Source organism: Syngnathus typhle, linkage group LG1, assembly GCF_033458585.1.
Source record: "Syngnathus typhle isolate RoL2023-S1 ecotype Sweden linkage group LG1, RoL_Styp_1.0, whole genome shotgun sequence".
Lineage (NCBI taxonomy): Eukaryota > Metazoa > Chordata > Actinopteri > Syngnathiformes > Syngnathidae > Syngnathus > Syngnathus typhle.
Window position 1 is genome coordinate 11,487,007 of NC_083738.1, and position 27,476 is coordinate 11,514,482.

General features: G+C 40.2%; 1 protein-coding gene across 2 annotated transcripts; it reads left to right on the forward strand.

The window, feature by feature from the left end:
* The first annotated feature begins 477 nt into the window (after positions 1–477).
* On the forward strand, positions 478–27,177 carry tsc22d3 (TSC22 domain family, member 3). Of its 2 annotated transcripts, XM_061276455.1 has the most exons (4): positions 478–786; positions 929–1,248; positions 25,244–25,295; positions 25,754–27,177. In XM_061276455.1, the coding sequence occupies exons 2-4, from the start codon at positions 929–931 to the stop codon at positions 26,009–26,011; spliced, it is 630 nt and encodes a 209-aa protein (XP_061132439.1). In that variant the 5' UTR covers positions 478–786; the 3' UTR covers positions 26,012–27,177. The 2 variants fall into 2 exon arrangements, with proteins under 2 accessions (XP_061132439.1, XP_061132448.1); XM_061276464.1 differs by lacking the exons at positions 478–786; positions 929–1,248 and adding an exon at positions 24,555–24,864.
* The last annotated feature ends 299 nt before the right edge of the window (positions 27,178–27,476 follow it).

Here is a 27,476-nt window from a genome sequence, read left to right on the forward strand (position 1 = left end):
TAAACTAACATCTGACACAGAATTTTGTACTTTCAAATTGCTGCACACAGGAAAAAGCTCAATTATTGAAGATAATCATAATACTGTACTCTTAACCATACAAGTACTACGGTACTGTATACTTTTAATTTGGAGTGTATGATTCATCCTTAGTGTTTTTCCTCCTCTTATTTTCACGGCTTAGCAATGAATTCCTGCTAGCGTGGCTTTGTGTGTGTTCCCTCAAGCCAATCCTTCTGCTGTCAGCATGGCAGGTTTTAGCTGCACGTTTCCAGCATGCTCCAAAATGTTCCCTCCCTTGCTGTCTCTCTTCCCTAATGTGCACAGAGCTTGGCTAAAACCTAAAAGAGGAGGGCCCTGGTGCGTGTAACCACAGAGTCTTGCTTTTTACCAATCACAGCGCTTTCCCCGCCCTCTCCGTCACCATACTTGCTTCTGCTCCTTCCCTCTGTGTCCTCAAGCACAAGTCAATATAAAAAAGTGCAAGGAAAAAAAGTGATAAGCAGCAAGCTGCTTCTGGGTGTTGCTTTCAAGTGCACTCGCGCTAAATGTGTGTGAGAGCATGTTTGTGTGTTAAGGAAAGGGGTGTTCACTCTTTCTCTTGCAACAGTAGGAACGCACAGCAGCGGTGTTGGCTCGAGACAAAAGGCTAAACGCAGCGGAGGCGCAGGAGGGGTGATACAAGGATAGAAGGCAAAGGGGCCCAGTGTGACTGCACTTCTCAGGGAGGAGTTGAACCTGCTGCTACACCTCATTTTTGTCCTGGACTGCAGGCGTGACGATAAGGCAGGTTCTTTTCCTTTTTATAGATCTGTTAAAGCTGATGAGTGCAATAAAATGTTGACTTTCTTCTTGACTTTGCGTTTACTTTTCATATCCTTGCCTGGGACTCCCATACCCTCCCTTTCTGATCCACCTGTTCTCCAAGATGTCAGACGATGAGTGTCGCTCACCCATCGGCCTGGACTGCTGCAGCTGCTGCCTGGACCTGGCTAACGGATGCGATGACTCGGTGTCTCAGGGCCTCAGCACAACACTGGCGAGTCCCACCAGTCCCAGTGTCAGTCATTTCCGCCAACTCCGCAACCAGCTGATGTACCAAAATCTCAACACGGACAAGCTGAATAACATCATGCGGCAGGACTCGCTTGAGTCGGTAGTCAGGGACCCCTGCTTCCTGCTCAATGAGGGAATCTGCAACAGCAACATAGACCAGACCATGCTGTCTATCCTGCTCTTCTTCCATAGGTTTGTTTCTCAATCTGATTTTGCATGTCTCATTTGTGCATGTGCATCACCACATTCATTTGCATATACAGTGTGTGCTCGTGATTGTTTTTACATGAACCAGATGGCTGAAGCAGACTAATCTCTTTGGATCAGCACTTTTTTCCTCAAAAGGCTGACCTAAGTGTTAATAGTGTGGCATTAAGGATCGGGTTAATTGTGGTTATGATGAAGTTTCTTACTTAGGTCCAAAACAAAGAATTAAATACAGTGTATCCAGTCCAAAGGGCGTCTATTCATATCCCCGCGTCAATCTGATAAATTGCAAAACATGATGATCACTTCTTAACCCTTACAACCTGCTCGACTGGGTGAATTGTTAACGGGTTTGTACAGTACACTGTCAAACATGTTTCCTGTAACCACTTCAACTTTCAGACCTAAAGTAGAAAACAATAAAGGCAATTGTTGGGTCGCAAAGCCAAGTGAGGTAAACAAAATCCAACCTGCAGGGAACAAACACATAATTATTGTACAAATCAAGAATGACATCACATGGAATCAATTTGGGTGATATTTTACGACGAGGGCTCAATTAAAACTTGTGTGAGGCCTTTGCATCACTGCCAAATGGTGTTTAAAAAAACAAGTTTGCGAGGAAAAGATAGATTCCTGCCAGATGGATTGTTAGTTTGCTCCTGTTGAATCACTTCAGCCTTAAAGTAGTGCCTTTTCATGACTGTTACTGTACAGCGCTTGCTTGGGAGACCTTTGGTCTTCACAGATTAAATATGTGAAGGTTAGTTTGTTTTCTTCAGCACCAATTCTCAACAGAAGTTAATTTAAGGCCCTTTACACATTGAGCAAGGCCAGAACAAAGCTCCAAATGTACGTTTTATGCGTGTCAGAGATGGTGTCATAGAGTATAGATTTCAACATGCATATTTCCCCTTCACTATGGGCCAGACAATCAACCAGCACATCTACAAAAAAATTGCTTTGCTTTATTCAGCCTGTGAGAAGAGGTAAGAGTAGGGGTTAGAGCAGGGGTGGGCAAACTTTTTGAATCGCGGGCCGAACTGGGTTCTAAATTTGGACCGGAGGGCCGGACCAGGAGCAGATGGACGTAGGCGTTGTGTGAAGTCATATAAGCGACCTGTAAAGGTCATTGCATAAAAGATCTTGGCCTTTAGTAGGTAGTAAAGCATGGATATTCCAAACAATTTTTTTGAGAACAAATGCATTTATTAACAGCATTAGAAAAATAATAATTCACTAAAAAACTGCTATCAGTGATTCTCATAAAATACGACACTGTTATTATGAATAACAATTTCCATCACTTCAGTGCCTGCAGGTCAGATTAATGAAAAATGTTTATCTTATGAGATCACATCAAACGGCAAACATTCTGACCAAATATATCATCTTGAAGAATCGGTGAAAGCATACATCCAAATAAAGTAATCAAAACAGCAACACGGTGAGGGGTATCTGAAAATCAGAGCAGAGTTTTAACTCGCAAACACCTGGTAACAGAGGTGAGGAAACGGGAAACACCTCCTTAAAGTAAGCCTTAAGAACTTTACAGGTTAAGATTAGTCGCAAATAGGTGGTGCATCAATGTCCTTGAGCATCCTGCATTGTTTGAAAATGAGAATGGTCGCTAGTTTCAATCCCTGCTATGTGTACAAATCATATTCAAAATGCATTTTTTTACAATAAACTTGAGAGCCTCCCGTTTATTTTCAGTGGGAACAGTGTTGTTGGTCTCCCTTTTTTGCTAGTGCGTCATAGTCTGGAGTAAAATTTGTTGTGGCAATTCTTAGGCGAGATCCGAGGTGTTGGTCCGTTTACCTTGATCTGTGACGGGTTGATGTTGATGTGGCTGAACGTCACGTCGCGTACGTCGAGCCAAATTGGCCACTCTTTTTTAACATTCGGCACTCACTTCTTTTTTTCGGGCCACTCATTTTAATGGAAGGATTCCAGGGGAAGGTTTGTGGGTGGCTTTAGCGCAAAACTGCATCTGAAAGCTCAGCGCGCGAATTATAAGAATGCGGTCGTCAAAGCCCACGCTCTAAATTCGGGACTGATACGAATAGAGCGAGAGTGCGCCAAGTCCGTACTACTACGTACACGCACTTGTGAGTGTGCACCGAGCTTTCTGACACGGCTTCCGGTAGTAAATGCGCAGGCGAGCGCTTCGCCATCTACTGGGAAAACGCAGTCATTGCAGGCAAAATGACCAAAAAAAAAAAAGTTTAATAATACAATTTGTTCAGGGTTGGCGGGCCGGATTAAACGGTCCCGTGGGCCGGATGTGGCCCGCGGGCCGTAGTTTGCCCACCCCTGGGTTAGAGGGTTAAGACAATTTGTGGCTGGTCTATAATGACTGTTACGCACAATGCCCCAAGCATCCATCGCATTGGTAGAGTAACCTCCCTTCTTACCTTACCTGGTTGCTTATGTTGGTGTTTTCAAAGCAGGAACAGCTCCAAGATTTTTTCTCTCCAGGGTTTAACTGGGTCTATGATGCTTCCAAAGGTTTTAGAACCAGGAGGACATCAAGACGGGCATGCTGACAGAGCTACCATAGATCCCATATAAATTCTTCCAGGATTGTATGAAAGCTTACCAAGTAATTCTGGCACAGGGCATTAGGAACCAGGGAATGACTTTGAAATCGAAGCAACAAACAGCTCCAAATATATCTCTTGGGACATCAGTCCTGTAACTTTTCTGACACACCCTGTAACACCCCATTTATGTGAAAATTCATAAATGATGTGGACATATTTTTGAGGCGCTTGATAAACCATTTTCAACTAAGTAATGTAAGTATATTTTGTTTTATGGCAAAGTATAACAGTATCACATGTCTGTTGTGGTGCAGTGGCAGATATTTACTGTGGGATGCTGCATGTTGTTGAAGAATAGACCAGTTTTCATGTTGAAAGTGTCCCCCCCGCCCCGCACAAATTTCTTTTAGAAAATGAATAGGAACGTGTTCTGGAAAGTCTTCATTATTCTAAATTTGAGGGCTTTCGGGTTTCTTGGTTTATAGAACACTATGACTTTGAGGAAGATGCAAATTGTTCTCTGTTGTTGCGTTGGTGATTTAAAAGCACATTCCTTGGCTAGACGGCCCCTAATCTTATTTGCTACAACTTGCACTAAGTGAGTGAGCTGTATAATAGGCCTCTTTACCATAGTGCTCAGACTCAAAATGAGAATACTGTATTGTCGCTGTCAAATCAAATAAACGGCAGACACCGCTTCCTTATACTGCTATCATAAATGCTTCTACACTCACATCGACACACCACTACCCAGAAAATACATTCAATCTATGCTAAAAAAGTGCAAATTTATTACGCTGGCATATATTGATATTGATTCAGTCCGCAGTCATGTTGAGCATCCCCCACTGCATATCCCCTTTTAAACATGACAAAAGCAAATATCTGTCCTACATCATCTTCATAAACACCTTCGTAAAGGTCTGGAGCTATGAGTGATGGAATTAGTAAAATACTGAGCTGATATGAAACTGATATCATTATTAAACATTGACTTATCTCCGTGACTCATCAGGGTCCTTCTGCTACGAAGCAGAACAACAATCTATTTGGAATTAACAAACTAATTTAAGTGTAGCTAACCTTACTATTTTTACTCATTTGTTGAACAGAGGCTGTGATTTACCGAAGTCAAATTCCTTGTTTGGCACGCTCAAACATGGCGAATAAAAAAACCCAAAAAAAACTCTTGAATCCTTATTGTCAAAAAAAATAATTACAATTTTAAGTAAAGGTGACGGTCCCACCACACGGTTTCCGCAGATTGATGAGACAAATTTTCACCGCTTTAAATTGGTTTCAATTGCATAAAAAATAATGTATAGAGTAAATAAAGTTACGATGGACCATTTGTAATAATTAGTGAAAAAAATGAATCTGACCATATTTCAACATATGAGGTTGATTTGTCTTACTCAATAGATATATTATGAGTTAGTATAGTGTTTCATTCTTGAGAGTAAAAGGTCACCTTGCATTACTTAACACATATCCTTTGAACCCAGATTTTGTCTAGACTAGTGATATCAAGGGTACTTGTTATCTCTGTTAGTTCGTAAATAATTGTAGCTACCAAATAAAACCTAGTTAATTTTTACCCATGTTAATGCTGCTCTTATCTTTGAGCTGTTTTGAGGATAACAAATGCATAGTACACAGGATACCAGATACAGTCAGTAATAAACAAAAGCTTTGATATGTTGGATATAATCTGCAGCTGAGTGATGGCAGACAGGCTCCACCGCTTCATTTTGGAAAATACCTCTGTTGTTGCAAGATCGCTTTTCTTGATCAGAGTATTTGATTGGCATGCTACATGCCAATATGTTTAACTTGCTGTCGTGTGATATAAGAATACTTTAATGTTTGAAACACAAGGTTAGTAAAGTAAAATATGTTCTTAATTACATGTCAAAAGTCAAAGTCAAAGTCAAAGTCTGCTTTATTGTCAACATCTTCACATGCCGAGACATACAAAGAGACCGAAATTACGTTTTCTCTATCCCACGGTGACAAGACATATTACACGATAGACATACAAGTAAACAACGCAATATAAAAAACAAGAAGGAGCAAGAGGGCGTGTTTCACTCATACTGGAATAAAAATGAGGAAACAAATGTCAGCCATAATCTATGATCAAACTTCAGAGTCCTTCCTACCCATTCATATTGTACTGTGTGTCAGATTCAACTTCTCGCTAAGACTAACTCTTACTCATTGCGGTATGTGTTTGCACGGCTTACTTTGAATGACGTTCATATTTACATAAGTAAATGTCGTCGAACTTGCTTTACAAAAATTTGGTTGGCTCATTGGTTCTAGCCATCATCCATCCATAAATAGGAAAAATAACATTACGAATTCTAAAACGGTGTGTGTGTATGGGGGGGTTATATCTTGAAGCAGGTGAATCCAAATACAGTGGTACCTCTACTTACGAACGCCTATACTTACAAACCTTTTGAGAAACCAACTGGGGCCTCACGATTTTTTTGCATTTACTTACAAACCAGTTTTTGACTTTCTATTAAAACAAGAATAAAATGTTTGGCATTCAAGCATCAGAGGAAAAATGCCAGAATGATCTTGTCTCTGTTTGGCAGACAAACACAGGTTTGCATGCAGCTAGAACATATAGTTCCTGAAAGTGTGCTGAAAGACAACAGTGTCACGGATCATGTGACTGTCACAGCTAGACTTTAGTATTGTCAAAATTAGAAAACTGTTTGCACTTGCACACATGCGGCAGCACAAACGGGCACATTCATTCTCTAAAGCTGAGCATTTTAATCCTGTCAGTTGAAACGAGTGAGGGAGCTGTCCTGTTTCGTTGAGATTCACTGGAGTTCATGTGTTTTTCAAGTGCTTGTGAGGCCCTGAATCGAGCAGTTGTATGCCTTGACTTTACCCCGGGTATCAAATCTTGCATATATGCCAGTTTTAAGAGCTCGTGTTTAGCAATAGAGAGCATACAAGGTTATCTTTTAGAATTAAACATCGGCCACAGGCCAGCAAACCTTTTATCTATGTAAGTGATTCAAGGGTCGCAGAAACGGGCTGAAAGGTCAATTATGACTTTCGAGTTCTGCGTGCATATTGAGCCAGGAAAGTCTAAGGGGGATTCGGGTTTGTTAACGCTGATGAATAAAACTAAAAGGAAATGTGCTGGTTAACTAAGAAAGCAATGCTCGACCCCGGACGGGAGCTCAACGTTTGTCAACTTTATTTCAGACAGTCAACTCATGGATGCTTAGCAGCCAGTAAACACCCGGCTTGCCACGCTGAAGGGGTGCAAAGAGTCGTCCGCTCTGATGCTTACCCAATCACATGCTCAAGTGAAAAAAAAAACAACCTACAGACTTTTAACAGTGGCGATAAGACAGTCAGTTTTATATTCAGTCCTCTAAATCAGATCATTAACTGAAATAAGTCATCCAAACAAGACTTTCCCTGCCTGAAGCCCAGTATGATAAAATCATAAAGCTTAAAATATAACATTCCAAAAAAGAACAAGTTGCATGCAAGACAGGAAGTTGCACCGAGTAGTTCAGTTTTGACTTCATTTTGAATGAGAAAAACTAAAACAAGCAGTTGATAGGCATAATATTTTCCCATATATACTATGTGATATAAGGAGTGATCAAGAAGACTAATGCCTTCAAATGTCCCTCACACTGGCCTCAGATCACCAGCTCTGGCCATGGTCCAGGGGACTACTGAACAGCCGTCCAACAATGCCGTGGAGACGGTATCCAGCTGGGTGCAGACCCCATGGGGAATAAAAACTCTTCTCTGTAATCCAAATACAGAAGCCTTTATTTGATCCACTAACACACGGTCATACAATCCAAAAAAAGATACCTTCCGTATATAACGATGTCCAGAAGTGTGTGAGACCTTTGAACACATGGGAAATGAATGTTGCCCAGAGACATGCAGGCCACATCTGATAATACAGGATCAGTTATGTATTGAGAGCATTATCTGAATGCACTACTTCCAACAGTGTACACTAACAGTGAGGGATCATAGTACATGACGGGTGTTTACGTTGCAGCGTAATGAATTTAGGAAAACATGGGAAAACTCACAATAGCAAGCACCAAGAGAAGACAGTGTGGTTATGGTCTAGAAGCAAGGAAGGAAAATAAAACACTGGCTGTCTACAGGATAGCATTCCATTCTGAAACTCCTAGCACCACAATCCATAGTATACGCTGTACATCAAATCAGAGATCACAATTAAGTACAAAGACCCATACATTGCTGTACACATTTGGGACTAACGTAGTTGACAACAAACAGATTCATGCTGTTCATGCATGTCCCTATGAAATTAAAAAAAGTCTATGCAGACAGAACTTTGACAAAACCACCTCAAATTAGCGCCAACATCAGATATAGCTACATAGTGATATGATTGTTTTCTACTCTGCACACTCAAAATGTTGACAACTGCATAATCTTTCTCATTAGTAATTAAAATAATATAATATCCAATAAAAAGTACACTCAATAAATGGACCAGCAGAAAGAAATACAACATTAACTGCATGAACTCTTTGAACTTTTGAATTGTTTGAATAACCGCCAGATGGATGATTTTTGCGTGAGATCTCATGATGCATATCTGACATTTAACATTGGAACAGTCTCACTAAACAGAACAATGTTCATGAACAAGGATCAACCCACACCCTTACCGCACCGGTTGATGCAACGTGTCACAAGTATGTGACACTGCACATTGCCGCTTTGGTTGTTCGGGTGTGTAGGGCTTTCGCAGAAAGGCAGTCACTGAAGTTAGTATAATATTGATTTGATTTGGTGTGTAACTATGAACACTTAAAACATTTGACTAACAATGTTGTGAACATTTTTATCACTAAAATATATTGTATATTTTCTAGCAAAACAGTTCTTTTTAATCACAGCAAATTCAAATGTTGGTGAAATTGGTTGTGTTATATTTATTACACAGGACAAAGAACAATATATATCTCAGATATAACCTTACTGTGACCTTGATAACGCACTGTACATATCAGAGTACGCATATGAACACGCGTAGTTCATAAAGGTGACCCACACCGTAACACTGTTGTTGATGAGTCAACCGAATCCAGCTAAGCTGTTCTGTCCTCCATAACCGGCTACTCAGACAGCACAGGTGGATTATAATTCTATTCTACTTAGAAAGTCAAATCCTCCACATGACAGCTTGCTGATTATCCACAGTCTCATCCACCGCAATAAATACAGCTTCATAAAACCAAAAACCCTGAAGCAACTGCTAAATGTAGTCACTGTTGCCCCCACCTTAGTTGCTAAAAAATAAATTTAAATTTGAGCATCAAGTTTGAAATCTCAAGTATCAAGACACAACTGACATTTTGTCGGTACTGGCCCGTAAATCATAACATTCCAATATCCATGTGTCAAGGAACGTGCCGAAGCAAAGCCTTAAAGTATGTTGTGGTGTCTGCCGGGAACCCTTTGAAATAAACCCGTGGGTTTGTCGCATAAACACACCTTTAATAGGAGGTTAAATGGCAGCGAAAACAATTCCAATGTAAAATGAGTCAAAATAATACAAAGTGGCTTTGTAAAGAGTTAATTGGATAATGTGTAAAAGCATACAAAGTGGCTTTGCAAAAAGTTAAATGAATAATGTGTAAAAGCACACAAGCCTGCATTCTTCAACACATAAACACGCTTTTGTTAAAAGAATAGAGCACATCCTCACCTTTTCCTATTTCTTAAAACTTCCTATTTACTTTGCCTCAGTCTACATCACAGTTGTGTTGTTTGGCAGTCGTTGCGCTTATGTAACGAGTGGGGTGGGGGTGGGGGGGTACAGAGGGTGGAGATTTTGGAGACTTGTATGCTGGGTTTATCTGTTTGGACCTTGCCAATGGCTCACACTCATATAGTTAAGAAGTCTGTCAACACACACAATCTAAACTTTCCTCTGCGCGCGTGCACACACACACACACGCATGCACACGCACACACACACACGCACGCACACGCACACACACACGCACACACACACAGAGCCCCTTCCGTGACATGAGACCAGACAGTGCTGAGTAATAGTTTCACAAATAGACAATATGATACAATTACAACCTTTAAATAGACAAGAGACGTTGACACACCTTACATAAGCCAGGCCATGAGGGGTCGAGTGCACTCTTCTGCTCATCAGCCTGCAAGATGGAGTGCAAGAACCTGCAGCAGTGAAAAAAGAAAATATCTGCAGTCCATTTCCTTTCTCTTTAGACTCTAATGTCTTTCACGCTTAAGACTCCATGGCTGAGGAGCAAAGGATTATTTGTTCTATCCCAGTCTCATGGGCATGGAATTAACTTTTTTAAATTGCTGAACAGAAGAAGGAAGAACGCGGCACACAAAACTTCTGGGATCTCTGTTAAGATCATGGGGAAATGCAGATTCGGATTTTCATAGATAGATAGATAGATAGATACATACACACATACATGCACGCACGCACGCACGCACGCACACGCATACCCATGCATTGGAAGTTCTTCCTTTGTGCTTAAGTTAGAAATACTTGAGCAGTGTGCTTGCCAAAAGCTTGCTACTGCAAAGGCCAAGATTTCCACAGTACAAGTCCTCCAAGTCCAATCACATAAGAGACCCTGCTCTCATAAACAGTTGGGAACTGTTGCGGCAAACATGCCATTTGAGTTTCCCTGAACATGAGTCAAATGTCAAATAGTGAGAAACAAGGAAATTAGCTTGTAGAAACAGGAAAAAAAATCAATTTCATTCAGGGAGTGTGTCAGACTTGGCTAAGTTATTTTGGTCTGCTAAACGTTTAGATTTGAAATGTGACTGTTGACCAGAAAACACGTTCACATTATTTTCAATTTGATCTGCATGTACATAATGCCCTAACATATTTGAAGAGTTTGCCTCATTTTCAAAACATTGAACTATTGCGATACAGCTGGTTTTAAGCAAGCGATGAGCCCACTTGTTGGGTACATTGTGGCTTGGCAGATGAACTGCACTGCCACTAAATGAACCATGACCCGCCACTATGAATGACTTTTTGTATCATGAGAATCAATCTTTAACTTTAATGAATATGGGTTCCTGTTCCTAACAGTGGTTCCAAACTGCAACATTTCCTTCATTTTTTTTCTTTTATACCAACGAAGGACATGTGAGAAAAACAAAACCTTGGGGGGAAAAAAGAACATTTAACACACTGTCTATGTACATATCGCTCCTAAATAATTCCTCTATCAGGGTTTAGGCTCTCCTTCATTCCTCTTAAATTTTGATTCTTCATCTTACAAAGATTCTTTGTGGCTTAGATATTGAGAAGGCCCTTTTGTGTTCCAACACGGCAGCACACTGGTGGACAAAGCAAGGTTGGGCAAGTTTGGTTTCCAAGAACTTGACAGCCCTATCTCAAGCCCATCAAACACTTTTGTAACAAACTATCAGAGCAAACATCAGTAACCGCTGACGTTACAAACACAAAGTCTCACGCTTTAGAAACTTGTAGAAAGTCTTTCAATCAGAGTTTATGGTTGACTGACTGCATTTCTTCTCTCTCTCTCTCTCTCTCTCTCTCTCTCTCTCTCTAGTAGAACATGCCAAGTTTCATTGAGTCTGTGATAGCTTTTGGATATTTCCTCAGCTCAAAGATGGGAAGTGAGATAAGAGGGTGCCTAATTCAGAGTCAAAAGAGCGCAAATAACAAGATGTATCCTGTTCAAGACCTCATTTGCGTCTTTCTGTCCCTGCGTCTCAAAACAACAGCTGAACCCAGTCCCTGGATCAAATGGGCGCACTTTTTGCAATGTACCATCAAGCCTGGGCCATTATATGACATAGTTCTACATTCCTTCTGCTGACATAGTGGGAAAAATTGACTCAGACCCGCATTGATATATATGCTGCATGTGAATCATTTGTTTAACCACAAAGGCAATGTAAACTTTGCAGAAATGGGTTTGAACGCTGATGCTGAATTCACAAGAGGGACGCTGGCAAGAAAATGTGGACTCAGGCAGGAATTTTGATGACACTTTCTTACTCCCCTTTTTTTAATCTGCTGGTTCTGTTTGTTTGCGGGATCTTCTTCCAAAAGTCCCACTGCAAAACAACTATAATTACAGACATTGAACTTGTTTTTTGAATACAGTACAGTACATAGTGTACTTACATCAAGTATGTCTCTTTAGGTTCAGATATTCTGATTATAATTTGTTTCAAATCATTCCAATAGAATTTGTGCAGTCTGGCAGACAACAAAGTAAAGTCATAATCATAAAGTTATGAAAATCAAAATCGCCTTGTGCGTCATAGGTCATCTTGTGCAACATGAGTTTAAAAAAAAAATTGGGATTCCTCCTTTAGATATCCTGTTAACATTTGAGGGGGATTGGATGGGAAGGAATTGATTTGTTTTTATCCAACTTGTTTAAATGATAGTTACGACCTCAGCTCATATGAAGGAAGTTATCATTTCCATGTTTTGCTCCAGCTCTGTAACCTGATGGTATAATTTTATAGCCTGAACTCGTGTTGACAAAAAAACGTCTTTAGGCCCATAAAACTCTTTTGATCAAAGTATTCATTTTAGCAATTAGCTTGTTTTCTTGCTAACTTCCCAGCACTGGAACCCACTGCACTGGAATGGGTTCATCTCGCAAACAGTCGACAGACACACTTAGGCAAATTCCACTCAGGCACCCATCCATATCCTTGTCAAGAGCCTGCCTACACAAAGTTCCATTTATGCCACAGACCTATTTATGTCTGCTGTTAATGCAAGGTGGCATATAAAAGGGAAGTAGAGGCCAGCGCTCCTCTGGCAGCGGGTGACAAAAGAATGGAATTTATGGAACACTTGAGGTGTCAATTTTTCAGTGCCTCAGAGTTCTTTGGCGTGGATGTGAACTGAGACTTATGTCAACAGGGCTGTCTTTTTTTCCCCCGCTTTACTGACCAGGAAGAGCGACCCCTGACCTTCCCTTCACTTATTAAACCCCAGTTTAGTGATCTGCACTAAATAGGTTGGGGGAAAAAAGCTTTGTAGCTAACATGACGATTAGCAGAACCTCTATCTAATTACCAAATGTAAGCATCTTCTCATTATCTTCCAGGAATTAAAAAAGTGAAACTTGGACAAATATTCCATGAGAAATAAATGAATTAATTGACAATATGGGGATGAGTTGACTAAATTTGCATGTTACCTTTTTAGAATCCAAATCTTTTTACGGTCAAATGAGTTCACTAACACATCTGAAAATGCTGTTTCAAACAAAAAAAGCATCATTTGCAACAATGGTTCACACACTCACTTCATTTTGCGAAATACATGTACAATACATATGTAATTGTATGAATGAAAGTGTACGCCGAGTCCTTTAAAGTACGGCAGGTGAAGGTCATCTCGTGGCCCGAAGTGTTGTGAGATGAAAAATACCAATATTATTTTGGCGTCTGGCGGCGAGACAGTGTCCCGTTCTTGCCATGTTACATAACAAACAGGCTGACTAAACATTATGCCATTATTGACTAAACACAGGTAATCTTTACATAAATCTGGACATTTTGTCAATGTAATAATTATTGTGACAGGATTAAAGGACTTCTTTTTGTACACATATTCCCTAACTTTCGACCACCGTTGGTAAATTTATTCTGTTGTAGCTCATGTCAGCAAGAAATTCAGTGAAACATCTTGATTTAAAAAATAATTAAAAGTACAAACAAATAAAGCTCACTCCCATTTCATCCAGCTAGAAAATGAAGAAACAAATAAAAAACAAACAGGATACTTGCATCCAATAAAAGCCAGCTGTAGCGAATATAGATGCAACAATTATTCAGTCTCTCCGCCATGACAGGCTCACTGGGACTCCTATTGGGTGATAAGGGTTACCTGCCGGATAGCGGGAGCGGAGGAATATAAAAAACAAATGGTAGTGGCGTCCACTGATAACAAATATTTGGAACAATCATGATGTGTTAGAGACGTAACATGTTAGCGTTCAGGGCGTTATTTGACAGCACAGCTCTGTTATCGTCATACATAAATGCACATTTACAGTTTTGCGTTTCAATGGCTACCTTTACATGGGCACGTTTATTTGGAGTAAAAGCCTGATCGGAATAAAAATGCTTCATATACACACCACATTTGGATTATTCTGATCAAATGTCAGATCTAAGTACCATAAGACATTATTTTATACACTGAAAGAAGTGGAGAAGACAATCAGTATTCCTTTTGCTCACGAGGAGAATTACGTAGAAGGCCCAGTTACAGTCCTCCACCAATTCTGGACTCCTCTTCTGCTGGTATCTCCTCTTTTTATTTTGGGTTGCCCTGGTTACAAGAGGCGTTGCTACACTAAAGGGAGGGGAGATTGTGCCTGTAGCAACTTTAGCTAACTAAAAGATGTTGTGTGGTGCAAGGCCTTGGCCAATATGTGACCCCAGCAATGCAGAGTCAGTTCTTAGTTGGTTGGCAGTCTTGTCCTAGGCTGCGATCTTCAAACGTGCTGGGTGCCGTGTCCGTGTAAAACAAGGCTCTAGACTTTCTTGCTAAGTATCACACAATAATAATAATGAGTAAATAATCAGATACCTCTCGTACATACACTCCCACAAACGTTAAGTAGATGTGAGATAACTTGCATGAAGTCTACTTAAACAAACATTGAGTAAATATGGGATAACTTAAAAACTGTCCTGGTCAACAACAATTTATGAATAGAAACTACGAGGTGAAAAAGAGAAAGAACTTCTCTTGAACTAAACAAAGAACAAAGGTGTTCTGTTCATAACTAGTGAGGGCTTCTCACAGATAAGGAAAGGAAGGGAGTCTAAGAACTCCCCAGAGCTAGACAGATATTGCTTGAGTGAACATATGAGGCCTCCGGTTCAGGCCGACCAGGGCTTCTGCAAAAACAATTATTCCAACACTGATCAAATCAAGCCCATTCCACACATTAGTGAGTAGGAGTTGTTGCCGTATTGTTTTCTTCATTTTGTGTATTAAGGGACAGTGCAGGGTCAAAAGGTAAAAAAATAAGATAAAACAAATATTTTGGCCTATAGTAATCCTTTAATTAATACATGGCCAATATAAGCATAATGAGGCATGGCAGGGCAGATTATACACTTCGATGCTGCTTATCTCCCTTCATCCCATTATATGAAGCTTACACTGTTATTTTGCAGTTGTCTGCAATGTTATGAAGTAAGCAAGATTGGCATCCCCAGACAGTAAACAAACAAACAAACAAACAAACAAATAAATAAATAAATAAATAAATAAATAAATAAATAAATAAATAAATAAATAAATAAATAAATAAATAAATAAATAAATAAATAAATAAATAAATAAATAAATAAATAAATAAATAAATAAATAAATAAATAAATAAATAAATAAATGAATAAATAAATCTTCATCCACAACACAAAAGAATGGTTTAAATTGCCTAATTGTTTGCTGCTTATAAGATAGTCTGGCATCATTTCCCTGCTGCTTGGAGCATTTGGGTCAAGTGAAATGTCTTCAATGTTGAAATGTTTACCTCAAGAACTGGGAGTACAGCCAAAGCCTCCAATCAGAGGAAACGCCACCTAACAACAGCTGCGCAAGCCTTCTCTGCTTCTGTCGCTTTCCTCCCCGCTTTCTCTCTTCCTCATTTTTTGTATTTTCCTGTTATGTCGTTTGCACGGCCGCTTCGTCTCTGCTATCAACCAACCAACTGGTTGCCCTCCTGACAATACTGTGGAATATTGTTTTGTTATAATTTCCACGTCTGTCTGCTTGTATTTGTTTATGGCTGACCACCTTACGATAACAAGGCTTAAAGGCAACAGCGACAAAACAAACATGAAAGCAATGGTCTGGAATAAACAATCGTGTGTTTAGAATTAAAACTGACTAATGATGTATTAGTGTGGATCTAGGTTTGACCAGGCATCTTGCACATCTCTGATTTAAAACAAAATATGAGATGTCCAGGCACTAATATTCTAAACTAATGTTAGCTAACCAGTCACTGGTAGTGCCTGGTCCATGAGTAGCGGTCGTATGTTGCCACAGTGCCCGAAACTTAGTTATAGTGGACATTTAAAATTGTATGTAACATTTTGGCATAGTTAAAGGAACTTTTCATACTTTTTAGTCTTCATTCATTCAAAAAAACACTTTTTTTTGTTTTTTTTATATAATTGTAGTTCTTGTAATCGCTAATTATCTCACAAAGTACCAGGTCAGGACGCTGACATGTGTCAACGCCGTCTTATTGCTACAGACACCGGAAGGAAACAATCACCCATTTACAAATTTGCTGCCTCAATAACTACAGCATGTGTAACAAATGCAATGCATTTACTTCATCACTTGAGGGAAGAATAGAAGTCATTTGTGATGACATTTTGCTTGCACTTCTGCTGAAGAAATGAGTGGTAGGCTTGCAAAGTGTAGTCTCTCTGTGGCTCTGGAGTGTGTATGCTTGAAAACATGCTTGGTAGGCCGATTGAACACTCCAAATTAAAAATTGTCCCTAGGTGTGAGTGCGAGTGCAAATGGTTGTTTGTCTCTGTGTGCCCTGCGATTGGCTGGCAACCGGTTCAGGGTGTCCCCCGCCTACTGCCCGATGACGGCTGGGATAGGCTCCAGCACGCCCGCGACCCCAGTGGGGACTAAGCGGTACGGAAAATGGATGGATGGATGGATTTGGAGAGTCTGGTGTTTCTTTTTAGGTGACATAAGGCCTTTTCTAAAAAGGTTTGAGAAAAGACCAGTAAAATTTGTGAGTCAAGGCCACTACCGCAATATTTTATAAAGTTCATCACAAGATGATGCCATAATAGGGCTTTAGTAAGAATTTTGTTTCGTAACATGATGCCTTGCAGCCAAATGGAGGAAGCATTACATCAAATTATGTTTGCGGTTATCTCTGTGTTTGAGGGAACATGCACACTGGAAATAATAATTGCTATAAATAAACAAATAAGAGTTGTCTAACGATGTCCTTAATGTAATTTTAATGTTATATAGTTTGGTGTGTATGTCCTTAAAAATGCATAGGGGCACTCTTGCAAATAAATGCTAAGGTATGACAGCTATGCCATGAGTACTGCAGAACTTTACATAGCAAACATTCTCTCACAGGTTGCATGCCACAATGGGTAGTCTACCTCTGCCCAAAATAGTTGAAAATGTACCAGACAACAGGGAGTGCTGTGACAAGACAGGTCAGTGACAGGATAATTACCTTGACACCGACTCAGGGTTAGGCCGTGCTCAAGCATGTCAGATGGGATTTACTGCTCAGAGACTGTGTGGAAGGACAGGAATAACAATAGATTTGAATGAGGAGGAGGAGGAAGGTGGGCTGTTGAGGGGACAGATGAAGACATTGAGGCGGCAGGAGCAGGACTAACGGCCATGCACAAGGTGGCAGACGTGAGACACAAAATACCAGGAACAATTTCATTTTCTTTATGGCACATTTAGTAATGATACAGTCCCACTGCTAATGTTCCTTTTAATTTGCAAACTATGTGGCAGTAATTCCTTGTGGTCCAACACTATATAATTAAAGAACATTACATGAATGTGGTGAATGGTTAATTGTCTGAAACAAAGACATGTTGAATATACTGATAGATTACAAGGGTGTGGGAAAAAGGAAATGCCTGATTTTGTTTCTGTTCTGCAATCCTACAGTAGTTCCCTAAAATAGCTTCCTGCTTTTCAGACAGTATTTCCATTTCCGGATGATACAGAAGGCACAACAAATGTCATGGGGTTTAATTCTCTGTCTCATTCTATTGCCACACTGGTAGAAAGTTGTTTTATTGCCTGTTGCAGTTTGGGCGTGAAGATACTAAGATAGCTGCTTACATCGGCACCTGAACAACAAAGGCCTCTTACGCACTTCTTTTTTAACCAATGACAAATCTGATGAAAGATTTTGAAACTGGAATGACTCCAGTAAATATTCAAGCTGTTTAAGTTTTAAGGATGGTTGTTCAAATTCAGCGCTGGCCTTTTGTGAGGAGTTTGGCGCTTTCCTCGTGCTTGCATGGGGTTTCGTCCCACATTTCGGCGTCTTCAACGGATGCACATCATTTTATCGTTAGCATTATTTTGACCTCTTGTTCAACTTGGTCGTAACCGGGTTGTTGTTACAGTATGTTCAGCACTTTTCATGCTTGGGTGCTTGTTACGTGCCTGACATGCACGTACAGTAGATTTACTTTGTGTGTGAGAGTGTGAGTCTGCCTGTTATTTTTAACTACATGCATGGACCTGAATTGTTGTGTGAATGGCATCCATGCTTGAGTGCACACCACTGCATGTTCATAGGTGTGTCGCTGGTCTTGTCCATTGCGTACCTGCCACCTGTGAGACGCACAATAATGGTATCTTGAACTTTGGAATCCTCACGTACACACCAACAGTGTTTATTATACAATCACTGTCTTGGCTGGTTGTATTTTCGTACGTGTTCATCTGTGTAACTTTGAAACCAGGAAAGTCAAAAGATAATTCCTGTGCATTGTGGCCCACTCCAAGTTCAAGAGTCACAAGTAGAAATGTTTCCTGTTTATAGAGGGTATAAAGCAGATATATTCACTCGACCTCTTTTTTTTTTTTTTAAATAGAAGTTTAAGAACGATTTCCAGAAACAAACTCTTCATTCATATTTGATGATTTATGAGTGGCAAATGGTTTTTCAATGCATTTATGATATTCACAAACTTTTTTATACACATTTAAAGATGTAATATACATACCATATTTTCCGGACTATAAGTCGCACCAGCCATAAAATGCATAAAAAAAAGTAAAAGACATATAAGTCGCACTGCAGTATAACTCGCATTTTTGGGGGGAGTTTATTTGATAAAATGCAACACCAAGAACAGACATGTCTTGAAAGGCAATTTAAAATAAAAATAGAATACAATACAGTACTTCTTACAATCATGTTTTTAAAGCCCAGTAGTTTATACATGTACTGGACAAGTACATAGTATAGGCACGCTACTTCTTTGGAAGGCACTCTGATATGCGTTTGCATGAATTATATATAATGATTTCGATTAATGAATGAATTAATTTTTGTGCAATGTAATATTTTTTTCTGTCTATTTTCGGTACAGATATTTTTATTGTGTTCAGTGGGATTCTTATCAGTCATGTCGTGCACAAAATTGACCTAATATGGGTGTGCCACGCATAGGGAAAATGGAAAGATAATTAAGTATGATCTGTGTCATTTTTGTGTTCTTGTGGAGAAAGAACAAAATTATTTGTTTGGCTTGTAGAGATCAGCGGAAGACCGGTTGCAGGAACAATGCTTGTTGGTTATTGTGTAACAGGAGAAAGTATCAACATATTTAGAGAGAAGGTCATGATGAGTGGTAGATTAATCAAACAGAAAATTGAATTGGTGAAATGTTTTGATTTATTTGATATATTTTTGCTAGATTTCTGGTCCGTTGTTTTGTCTTTAGCTGTTAAACAAACAAACATAGGAAGAAGTGTTTTCCAAATCATTATGAATTTGGATGATTGCCGGACAAATGGCATGCATTTACTTTCAAATTCTTCAGGTGAAAACTATTCCTTGACCCGGTCTGAATATATGTATCAAACATTTATATTATCAAAACTACACAAAAAGAATGATATGGCACGATTTGCCTTTTTTATTTCTCCATCATTCTTCCATCCGGCAAGAGGAAGGGTAACGCTGGACTGGTCCGCCGCTTTTATGTAGTATACCCTTTATAGGCAAACAACCACTCCCACTAACATTCTTACCAATGAGCAATTACGTCCTCCGAAACCAGGTAGGATGCACCAAAATTTTAAATGTATTCCAAACAAACCAAATAATCTTGAAAAAAACTAAAGAATACAAGAATCATCAGGCATTTGGACTTTCTTCCAAAGTAATTTTGGATCCGTGTTCCCACTATACGTACAGGTAGTTGACTCTATATTCTATTACTTGCATCTTAGCCTAAAATTGTGTATTTTTCAAAACTGACACAAAATGTAAACAATCCACATAGCCAGCGGTTTTTCCAGCTGTCGACACATTCAGTCCCCTCAGAAGTAACCGCAGATGACATTGTCTGCATTTACCCATGGGAACGTAGCTGTTTCTTCATCCTCATGTCACAGGTGACAACCAGTCAGCTCCACAGCTCTGCAGGCAAGTCTGCTGGAGTCTGTGGGAATGGACTGAGTGTTTGCAAGAAATTGCGCTGCACCAAAAATCCCCATCTGAGAAATTCACACATGCTGGGGTGTGCACGGATGAGAACACGTGGCCGACTGCACGCAAACAAACACAAGTAAGCCCACAAACTCACATACACACACAGAGGGCACGGCTCCCTCCAGGGTTTGTCCCAGTTGTTTGTTACTCGGGTCATACAGCTGCAAGCCCAACTGGAACAAGATGAGAAAAGCTCGGAAATTAAGACTGGATTAAGATGGTGTGACAGCAAGATAGGCTGTGTCGAATTCAATGATGTCAGATCATTTTGATTTGAAATTCCCTTTGGTCTCAAGAGAAAAACACATTTCAAATACTTGACTGCTTTCCTATAAGAATTCACCTCAATAAAGGCCTAATTATATATGTGTAAAAAGAATTAGGATTTCTTGTTGGAAGCCATTGGCCCATGAATTACATGTTTAGAACAAATTTCACAAGTTTGGAATGTAAGTCGGGTGTTTATTTCCAGCACTGAAGCCTTGACAACCAGAGCCACAATGTTTGCCTTACTAAGTGATCTCTTTACGTAAATCCAACCAGGAATCACCCATGTGGCTCAGACACTGCCATTTATGTCATTATGGGAACACTGGCAATGTGCAGTCTGTCATTTAAGTGAGAGGAAATGTTAATGTGTAAATACAGCCAGTGACGTTGCAGTGAACATCAAATCTGAAAAAAAGAAATTTGGGTGCCTGGTTTGGGTCTAAACAAGTACGATCCGGGGGCCACATCCGACCGATCACAGTCTCTTACTGGCTCTTACAGTGATTACAATATACATTGAGTAAAATATAAAATATGTGGTGTTTTTATTTTGAATGCTGTGTTTTTATTTAGGCGTAAACGTATGGATACTAGTACAAGCAAAATAGCAAGCTAGAGCAACATCTTGTCTGCAGTGTTGCCAACTTGGAAATCATTTTGCTCTATTCAGATCCCTCTAGCAATGAGCCCAAAAAAAAAGATTAGCTAAAATGACAAAAATGTTCCTATATGTCCTATATGCTGTGAGTGTCTGTGTGTGTGGGGGGGGAATCTACATATACTGTCATATTGAAAAAGAAATCATAGGCTTCTTCTGTTATTATTAAAAATCCAGTACAAAAAGATGAGTAACACTTTCAGTGTCTTTTGAAGGGTTGAAGTAGAATGTTACGCAATGTTAACATTGAAGCGAGGTGATCAGGCTCGTCTGCCATTTTTATGCAAAAACCAAAGCAGTGATTGCCAACCACGGTGCCGTGCAAGGTGCTGCAGGAATTCATCCAATTCCACTTTATCGTCCAAAAATGATTGTTCAGTTTGTAATAGACGTGAAATGAAAAGTAATGGTAATAGACAGAAGAAGAAAAAAGGTGTACGTGTGTGTGTGTGTGTGTGTGTGCGTGTGTACGCACGTGTGTGTGCGTGCGTGCGTGCGTGCGTGCGTGCGTGTGTGTTGGGGGGGTTATTAAGTACAACATTTTGGTTACATAAGACCGGGGGCTGTTATATAAAATAATTAATAAAAAATAGCTGCTTGGATAATGTCAAACATAAACTTTTTGTTTGCTAGATGTTGTGGAGCAGGGCACATCACAGGCGTGTCAGTTCAAGCATTGTACGCACCCTCATGACGGCATGTCCAGAGATGTTGCCTGTTCTCAATTGTGCCATTGTGCCATTGTGGGAACAAGCGGCAGTCAAAGGGGTGCTGCCTTACTTGGAGGCCACCATGGGACAGCGTCACACATGTCGCTGCGATGCAAATTTACCTCAACGTTCATCAGTTTGCACCCTCCACCTGGCTGAACCACCCCATAGATTTGGCTGTCACTTGCAGCACTTTGCCTATCATGACAGACCTTTCAGCTATTCACCTCCATACTCACCAAGTCTGTTCAAGAGGCCAGATCGGCGGTAAGTTCTGTGGCTGATCGTTGTGATGCGAATCTTTATCACGAATGTTTAACTTCAGAGTATTTTGAAGAAAGCTGGGTTAAGGTTTATTTATAGAGTGCACAAAGAGTTATAACTTCACTGTAGTGCTCCCTTCAGACACCCTTTGGTAAGCCTCGAGGTTTTCTGTACTCAAACACGTACAGGTGGAAATGGAAAAGCGATGTTTTTCTGATCGTGTTCTTCTGTGAACGTGAATGACTTTTTTGCAGTATGCAATGGTGTTGCGCATTCCTGTTTTTTCTGCCCTAAAGTGCTCCACGAGCTAGGAAACTGATGTTATGGTTCCGCCCCAATCGTCTTCAGCTATTGGTGAAGATGAATCACAGTGTTATACAACTTAGTTGGCTATAGCACAGGGAACATTTGATGGAAAAGGTCCCGTCCTTGCAAGCTTTTGAACAGATTTGCACACACCAAACAGAACGGCTCCAACGTTTTAAGGATGTGGGTTAGGGTTATTTTGCCTGTGAGTGTCATAATTAAAGAAAAGCATTTATTCTATTGAAACATTTCTCAGTTTGTATGTTGTTGTCCTACATTTAGCGTATTGGGAATGACTTAACGGTACCAAGATGTTCCCTATAGTCTGTAGTTTTTTTTGCGCATCCTGAACCAACTACAGGAAATTGATGTGACAACCTAGATAAGCCCTTCATCCCAAGAACAGAGTTTGATATCAAAGCTGACAGCTGTACTGTCACAGACTTCGGCCTTTTGAGCCCTGGCTATGACCCAGCAAGTGGGCTCTCTCTTTAACCTCACAAGCTCATCAAAAGTCAACCCTCACACTACACTTGTTTGGACTGCAATGGGTTTTTTTCTGCTGCTAATGAGACGAGGCAAATCTGTGCATTGAGGGTGTGTTTCATTTTGCAGAACTCCATTAGCTAAATTGTAATTTCACAGATAATCTGCATGAAATGTTATTTGTTTCCTCACATTACTCCTGGACAATTGTGGACTGTCCCCACTCAAACAACACAATTCCTAGATTCAATCAATCCTATGTGAGTGTACTGTTAAACTGCAGAAGAAAATTGAAGCAGATGGTTTGCTGACAATGCTGTATGTGGCTTTCTGGAACAACTGGCATCATACAAAAACTTAAATGAAACAATGTATTCATTACAAGCAACAAATAGAAAGTTAGGATGGGAACACACATTGTGTCATACACAGGCACTTATTTAAAGTCAGTGTGAAAACAAGCTGTATTGCACAATAATTATGAGCACACATTGTGTGTGTGTGTGGGGGGGGGGGGGGGGCGCAACAGGTGTGTTTTTTTCCTCCCTCGGTGTACTCTGTGGACAAGATGTACCACTAAAATCGTTTTCACATTGTGCATGAGGTTTGGTACTGATAGTAATAATCCAATGACGTGATGTCCAAAGGTCACATAATTGAGTTCTCTATATGATCTAACATATTACTGATACACGCGAGTTGCATATGGCTGGTCTGCATAAACAAGTTGTTTTGATTCTTTAAATAAATCCTATGGAAAAGTAAAGCCTGGAAAAGACGGTAGTTTTTCTTTATGGATTCACTAACAGCCGCATGGAAAATTCCCATGTCCTTAAAACTCACCATAGGACTCCACGTTTTGCCTGTTATGTTATACTTTTTGTCCACTAGAGGCCCATAGAATGCAGACAGTGAGAGGGGGGAAATTTTTCCTCAAGACAGACTGGAAAAGTACCTTCACGTTGTACTTGGTGCATGCAGTACGGTACATTCCGTTGCAAACGAGTATTGTTATTGTAGAACAAAATGTATGCGTGACTTGGGCAGATGTTTAGCGCGTTCATCTGTACCATCACATTTGAAACAAATACAGTATGAAATTTTGTCAACAACAAATTACTGTGTTGGCTTGTCCAAATTCAAACCTTTTTGTTACCAATACTGAATTGCATAGTTTTTATATAAATAATAAAACCAAATCCAACTGTGCATTGTTTAATAAATATTTATTTATGCCATTGTGTCATTACAAGCCAGTACCATTCATATTAGCCTTCCCACTTTTTCCACTAATTGTATAAATATTATAGTTGCATAATTTGACGATTTATGTCTAATCAGCAATAATCTTAAAACTGCATAGGCATTGGTAACTAAATAAGTGATTCTCAAAGTGTGGTATGGATCTTAATAGTATGTGGGCTCTATCAAGCGAAGTGAGCATTTGCACATTTTTAGATGCAACGTCTGTTTATTCTGTTTATTTATTCAGAAATACTATGAATACATTGAAAACAATGAGATTAAATGCAAAAGTTGTATCCAAAAGTTCGTGTTTTTGAAGATAAGAATGCTTAGGTTATTATTTTTTCCCCAGGGGACTGAAATGCACTCCCCCCCCCCCCCCCCCCCCCTCAAGGAAAAACAAAAGACATCAGCTAATTTGACTAAAATATTCCTACGTCATTGACGTCACGGACCCAGGGCGTTTATATAGTGGTCGGGTGCAGAAAATAGCACAGCAGACAGTCGCCCATTAAGGAAGCGAAGCTGAAAAGCTCACGACACCGCACTTGCCCTGGAAGGTAGTGCTTCGACCGAATCAAAGAGGACTTATTTAGATATTTTAGTAGACACAAACTACTCGCAAACGTGGCGAGAAGCATTTTTCAAACGAGTCTGGCACTGAACATGAGCACGGAGATGTTCGCTAAAACGTCGATGGAGGTGGCCGTGTACCAGCTGCACAACTTCTCGATATCTTTCTTCTCCTCGCTACTCGGAGGAGATGTCGTGTCAGTGAAACTTGACAACAGGTAAACAACATCACGACGTACGCACGATATTGGAACGCGGTAGCCGAAAGAAGTAATGCGTTTTGTGCGCTGCAAAGACAACAATGTCTGTCACCGGAAAATCTAAAAAGGCAGCAATGCTCGTGTCTACAGCTGCTTGTTTGATATTTGCTCCCAAAAAATATGCTGCAAATAATTTAGGGCACGGTGTGCGAGCGAGATGAAATCAGCCAACCGAACAAAATGTCTTCTTTAGTCTGCAGTGTTTCTTTGTGGTCGTTTGGCTGCTATACTGTTCGATGCATTTTGGAAGTACTCTGGGGGTGAAATGTTGTTGTCTTCGTGTAAGGCTACTATTGTGGGGGATTCCAAGTTAACAGTTTCTCTTTTTGTTTTGCAGTGCCTCTGGTGCTAGCGTGGTGGCCATTGACAACAAGATAGAGCAGGCAATGGTAAGCTTGCTGCAAACAAACACAGGCTCAAAACAAGTGCTTCATGTCATGCAATTCTACAAAGTTTGCTTACCTTGACCTTTTACTACTATTGCAGTACCACCGACTGCTCTTTTTAGTGTTAAGTTTAACTTGCCCAACATGCCCTAAAATGCATAATGCAAGCAGGAGTTGTTTTGTTTCTATCATGTAAACTGATAATAATGTCATTTTAAGTTGCAGTTCTATAAGAAAACATGACTTTTTTTAATATGTTGTTTAGTTTTGTTATCCCTTATCTGGAAAAGTTTATTGTGTTCAGATTCTTATTTGAAATTCCAACCTTTAAAACAACACAATTGGGGAAAATTGCATTGTACTGTATAGTCATTATCCGCATGCCCCTTTATGCACATGTCAGTGCTGCGGATAGTCAGGAACACTAATGGCTGATCCAACTCCCTCCCTGGACATTGCAGGACCTGGTCAAGAACCATCTTATGTACGCCGTGCGGGAGGAGGTGGAGATCCTCAAGGAGCAGATCAAGGAGCTGGCGGAAAAGAACAACCAGCTGGAGAGAGAGAACTACCTGCTGAAAAACCTGGCCAGTCCGGAGCAGTTGGAGAAGTTCCAGTCTCGAATCCCTACAGATGTTCTCCTCCCATTGGACAATCAGAGCGTGCAGGTGATGTCGGAGCAGGAGACCTGTAGCCGCAATACTGGCTCTGCTGTGTAAGTGGCTCTGCCTTGGGGCGGGCAGAGCCACTTTCCCTTTTCAGCAATGGACCTCCATGTTATTGCGCTACACAATTGCTGCCGCTGAAAAACTGTCGTGGCAATGAGGGCATGGCCTTGTGGCCGCAAATGCTCGATGGGACAAACACTTGACTCTGATAAGCACAAAAAGTCAGACCGGCGCTGTGTCAGGGCTGTCCTCTGATCCCGTCCAACAGTGTCTTCTGCCAGACACCGAATCAAGAGCGGGCTGGACACGATAGAGGGCTTGCTTTCAGACGGAAGGTTGCCAGCGACTGTCCTTTTGCTCTCGTTTGGGCTGGTCCTGCCGGCGCCGACTTGGAACGCGTGAGGCTACTTCCTGTCGGCCCGCCTAAGATGTTTTAACAAGCGGGGAGTCCCCACTTCCTGGATGAGTTCCAAATCCAAATGCTAGTTTCAAGGATTCCCACGTCCACATTAACAAGGACTTATCCTCCGTGTATTACGTGTTGATGTACTTAAACCAAAATAATCAACAGGATGAGCAGAGGTGAAGCTTAGAGCAGTATAATCAAGCTGGTGAACTGATTCATATACTGTACTGATCAATAATCTGTTGTATTGTCTGCAGTTGGGGCTTGCTGCTCGTGTGGGAAATTCATCCGGCCATATTCTGTTTTTTGTTTTGTTTTTTTGTTCGTTGTTGGTTTTATTATTGACAAAATCAGTTGTTATGTAAAATAATTCTCTTTGGAGTCTATTTTCCTGACACTGAAGGCGTAAAGTAAAATCGCCGGGTGAACAAGGAAGCAGTGGACGGTATCTCCGATGATAGCATCTGCTGTGTTGCTACCCTGATGCCAACTTAAAACGATGGCATGACAACAGTGCCTGTAAGAGGAACAGATTTCTACTTCAAGCTCTGCTGATTGTTGGTTTTGAACGACCAAAGACTTTTTTTTCTTTTTTTTTAATTAATAAAAACAGCAGAAAGAAAGCCAACCAGCAGGCTCATGGGTTAAAACTTCACAGGAGAAGTCTTGCTTCTAGTTAATCCTAAAGATTTCTGTGTTTTGTAAAAATAACGGAATTGTTGCTGTAAGGTATCCATCAAACATTTTTTTGCTACCCTCTTTGGATACAACTGCACATTTGCAATAAACCTTTATGTTTACAGAATGCAAACACAGTCTACTTGTCTTAATTTGACCAATGTTGGTGTTTTAATACTTTTGTTTACCCGAAATGAAAACATTAAAAACACCTCTGTGTGATATAGAGATGCATTCTGACTACGCGCACAATAGTTTTGCTAAATTATTACCACTGACGGAACTAACAATCATGTCAAGTGTTCGTTGACCTAATGAAATTATTCAGTAACTTTATCCAGTTGACAGTAAACATATGATAAATGTAGCTTATCTGGTCTTTGATTGCTTTCCAAACTATAGTCTTGCGTGTTAAATTTAAAAGAACGCATT

Bases quoted from the DNA above. Each gene is read 5' to 3' on its own strand.
- tsc22d3 (XM_061276455.1), top strand. From the start codon at position 929: ATGTCAGACGATGAGTGTCGCTCACCCATCGGCCTGGACTGCTGCAGC. The intron at 1,249-25,243 runs GTTTGTTTCTCA...TTTGTTTTGCAG, and splicing joins ATCCTGCTCTTCTTCCATAG to TGCCTCTGGTGCTAGCGTGG. The intron at 25,296-25,753 runs GTAAGCTTGCTG...TGGACATTGCAG, and splicing joins ACAAGATAGAGCAGGCAATG to GACCTGGTCAAGAACCATCT.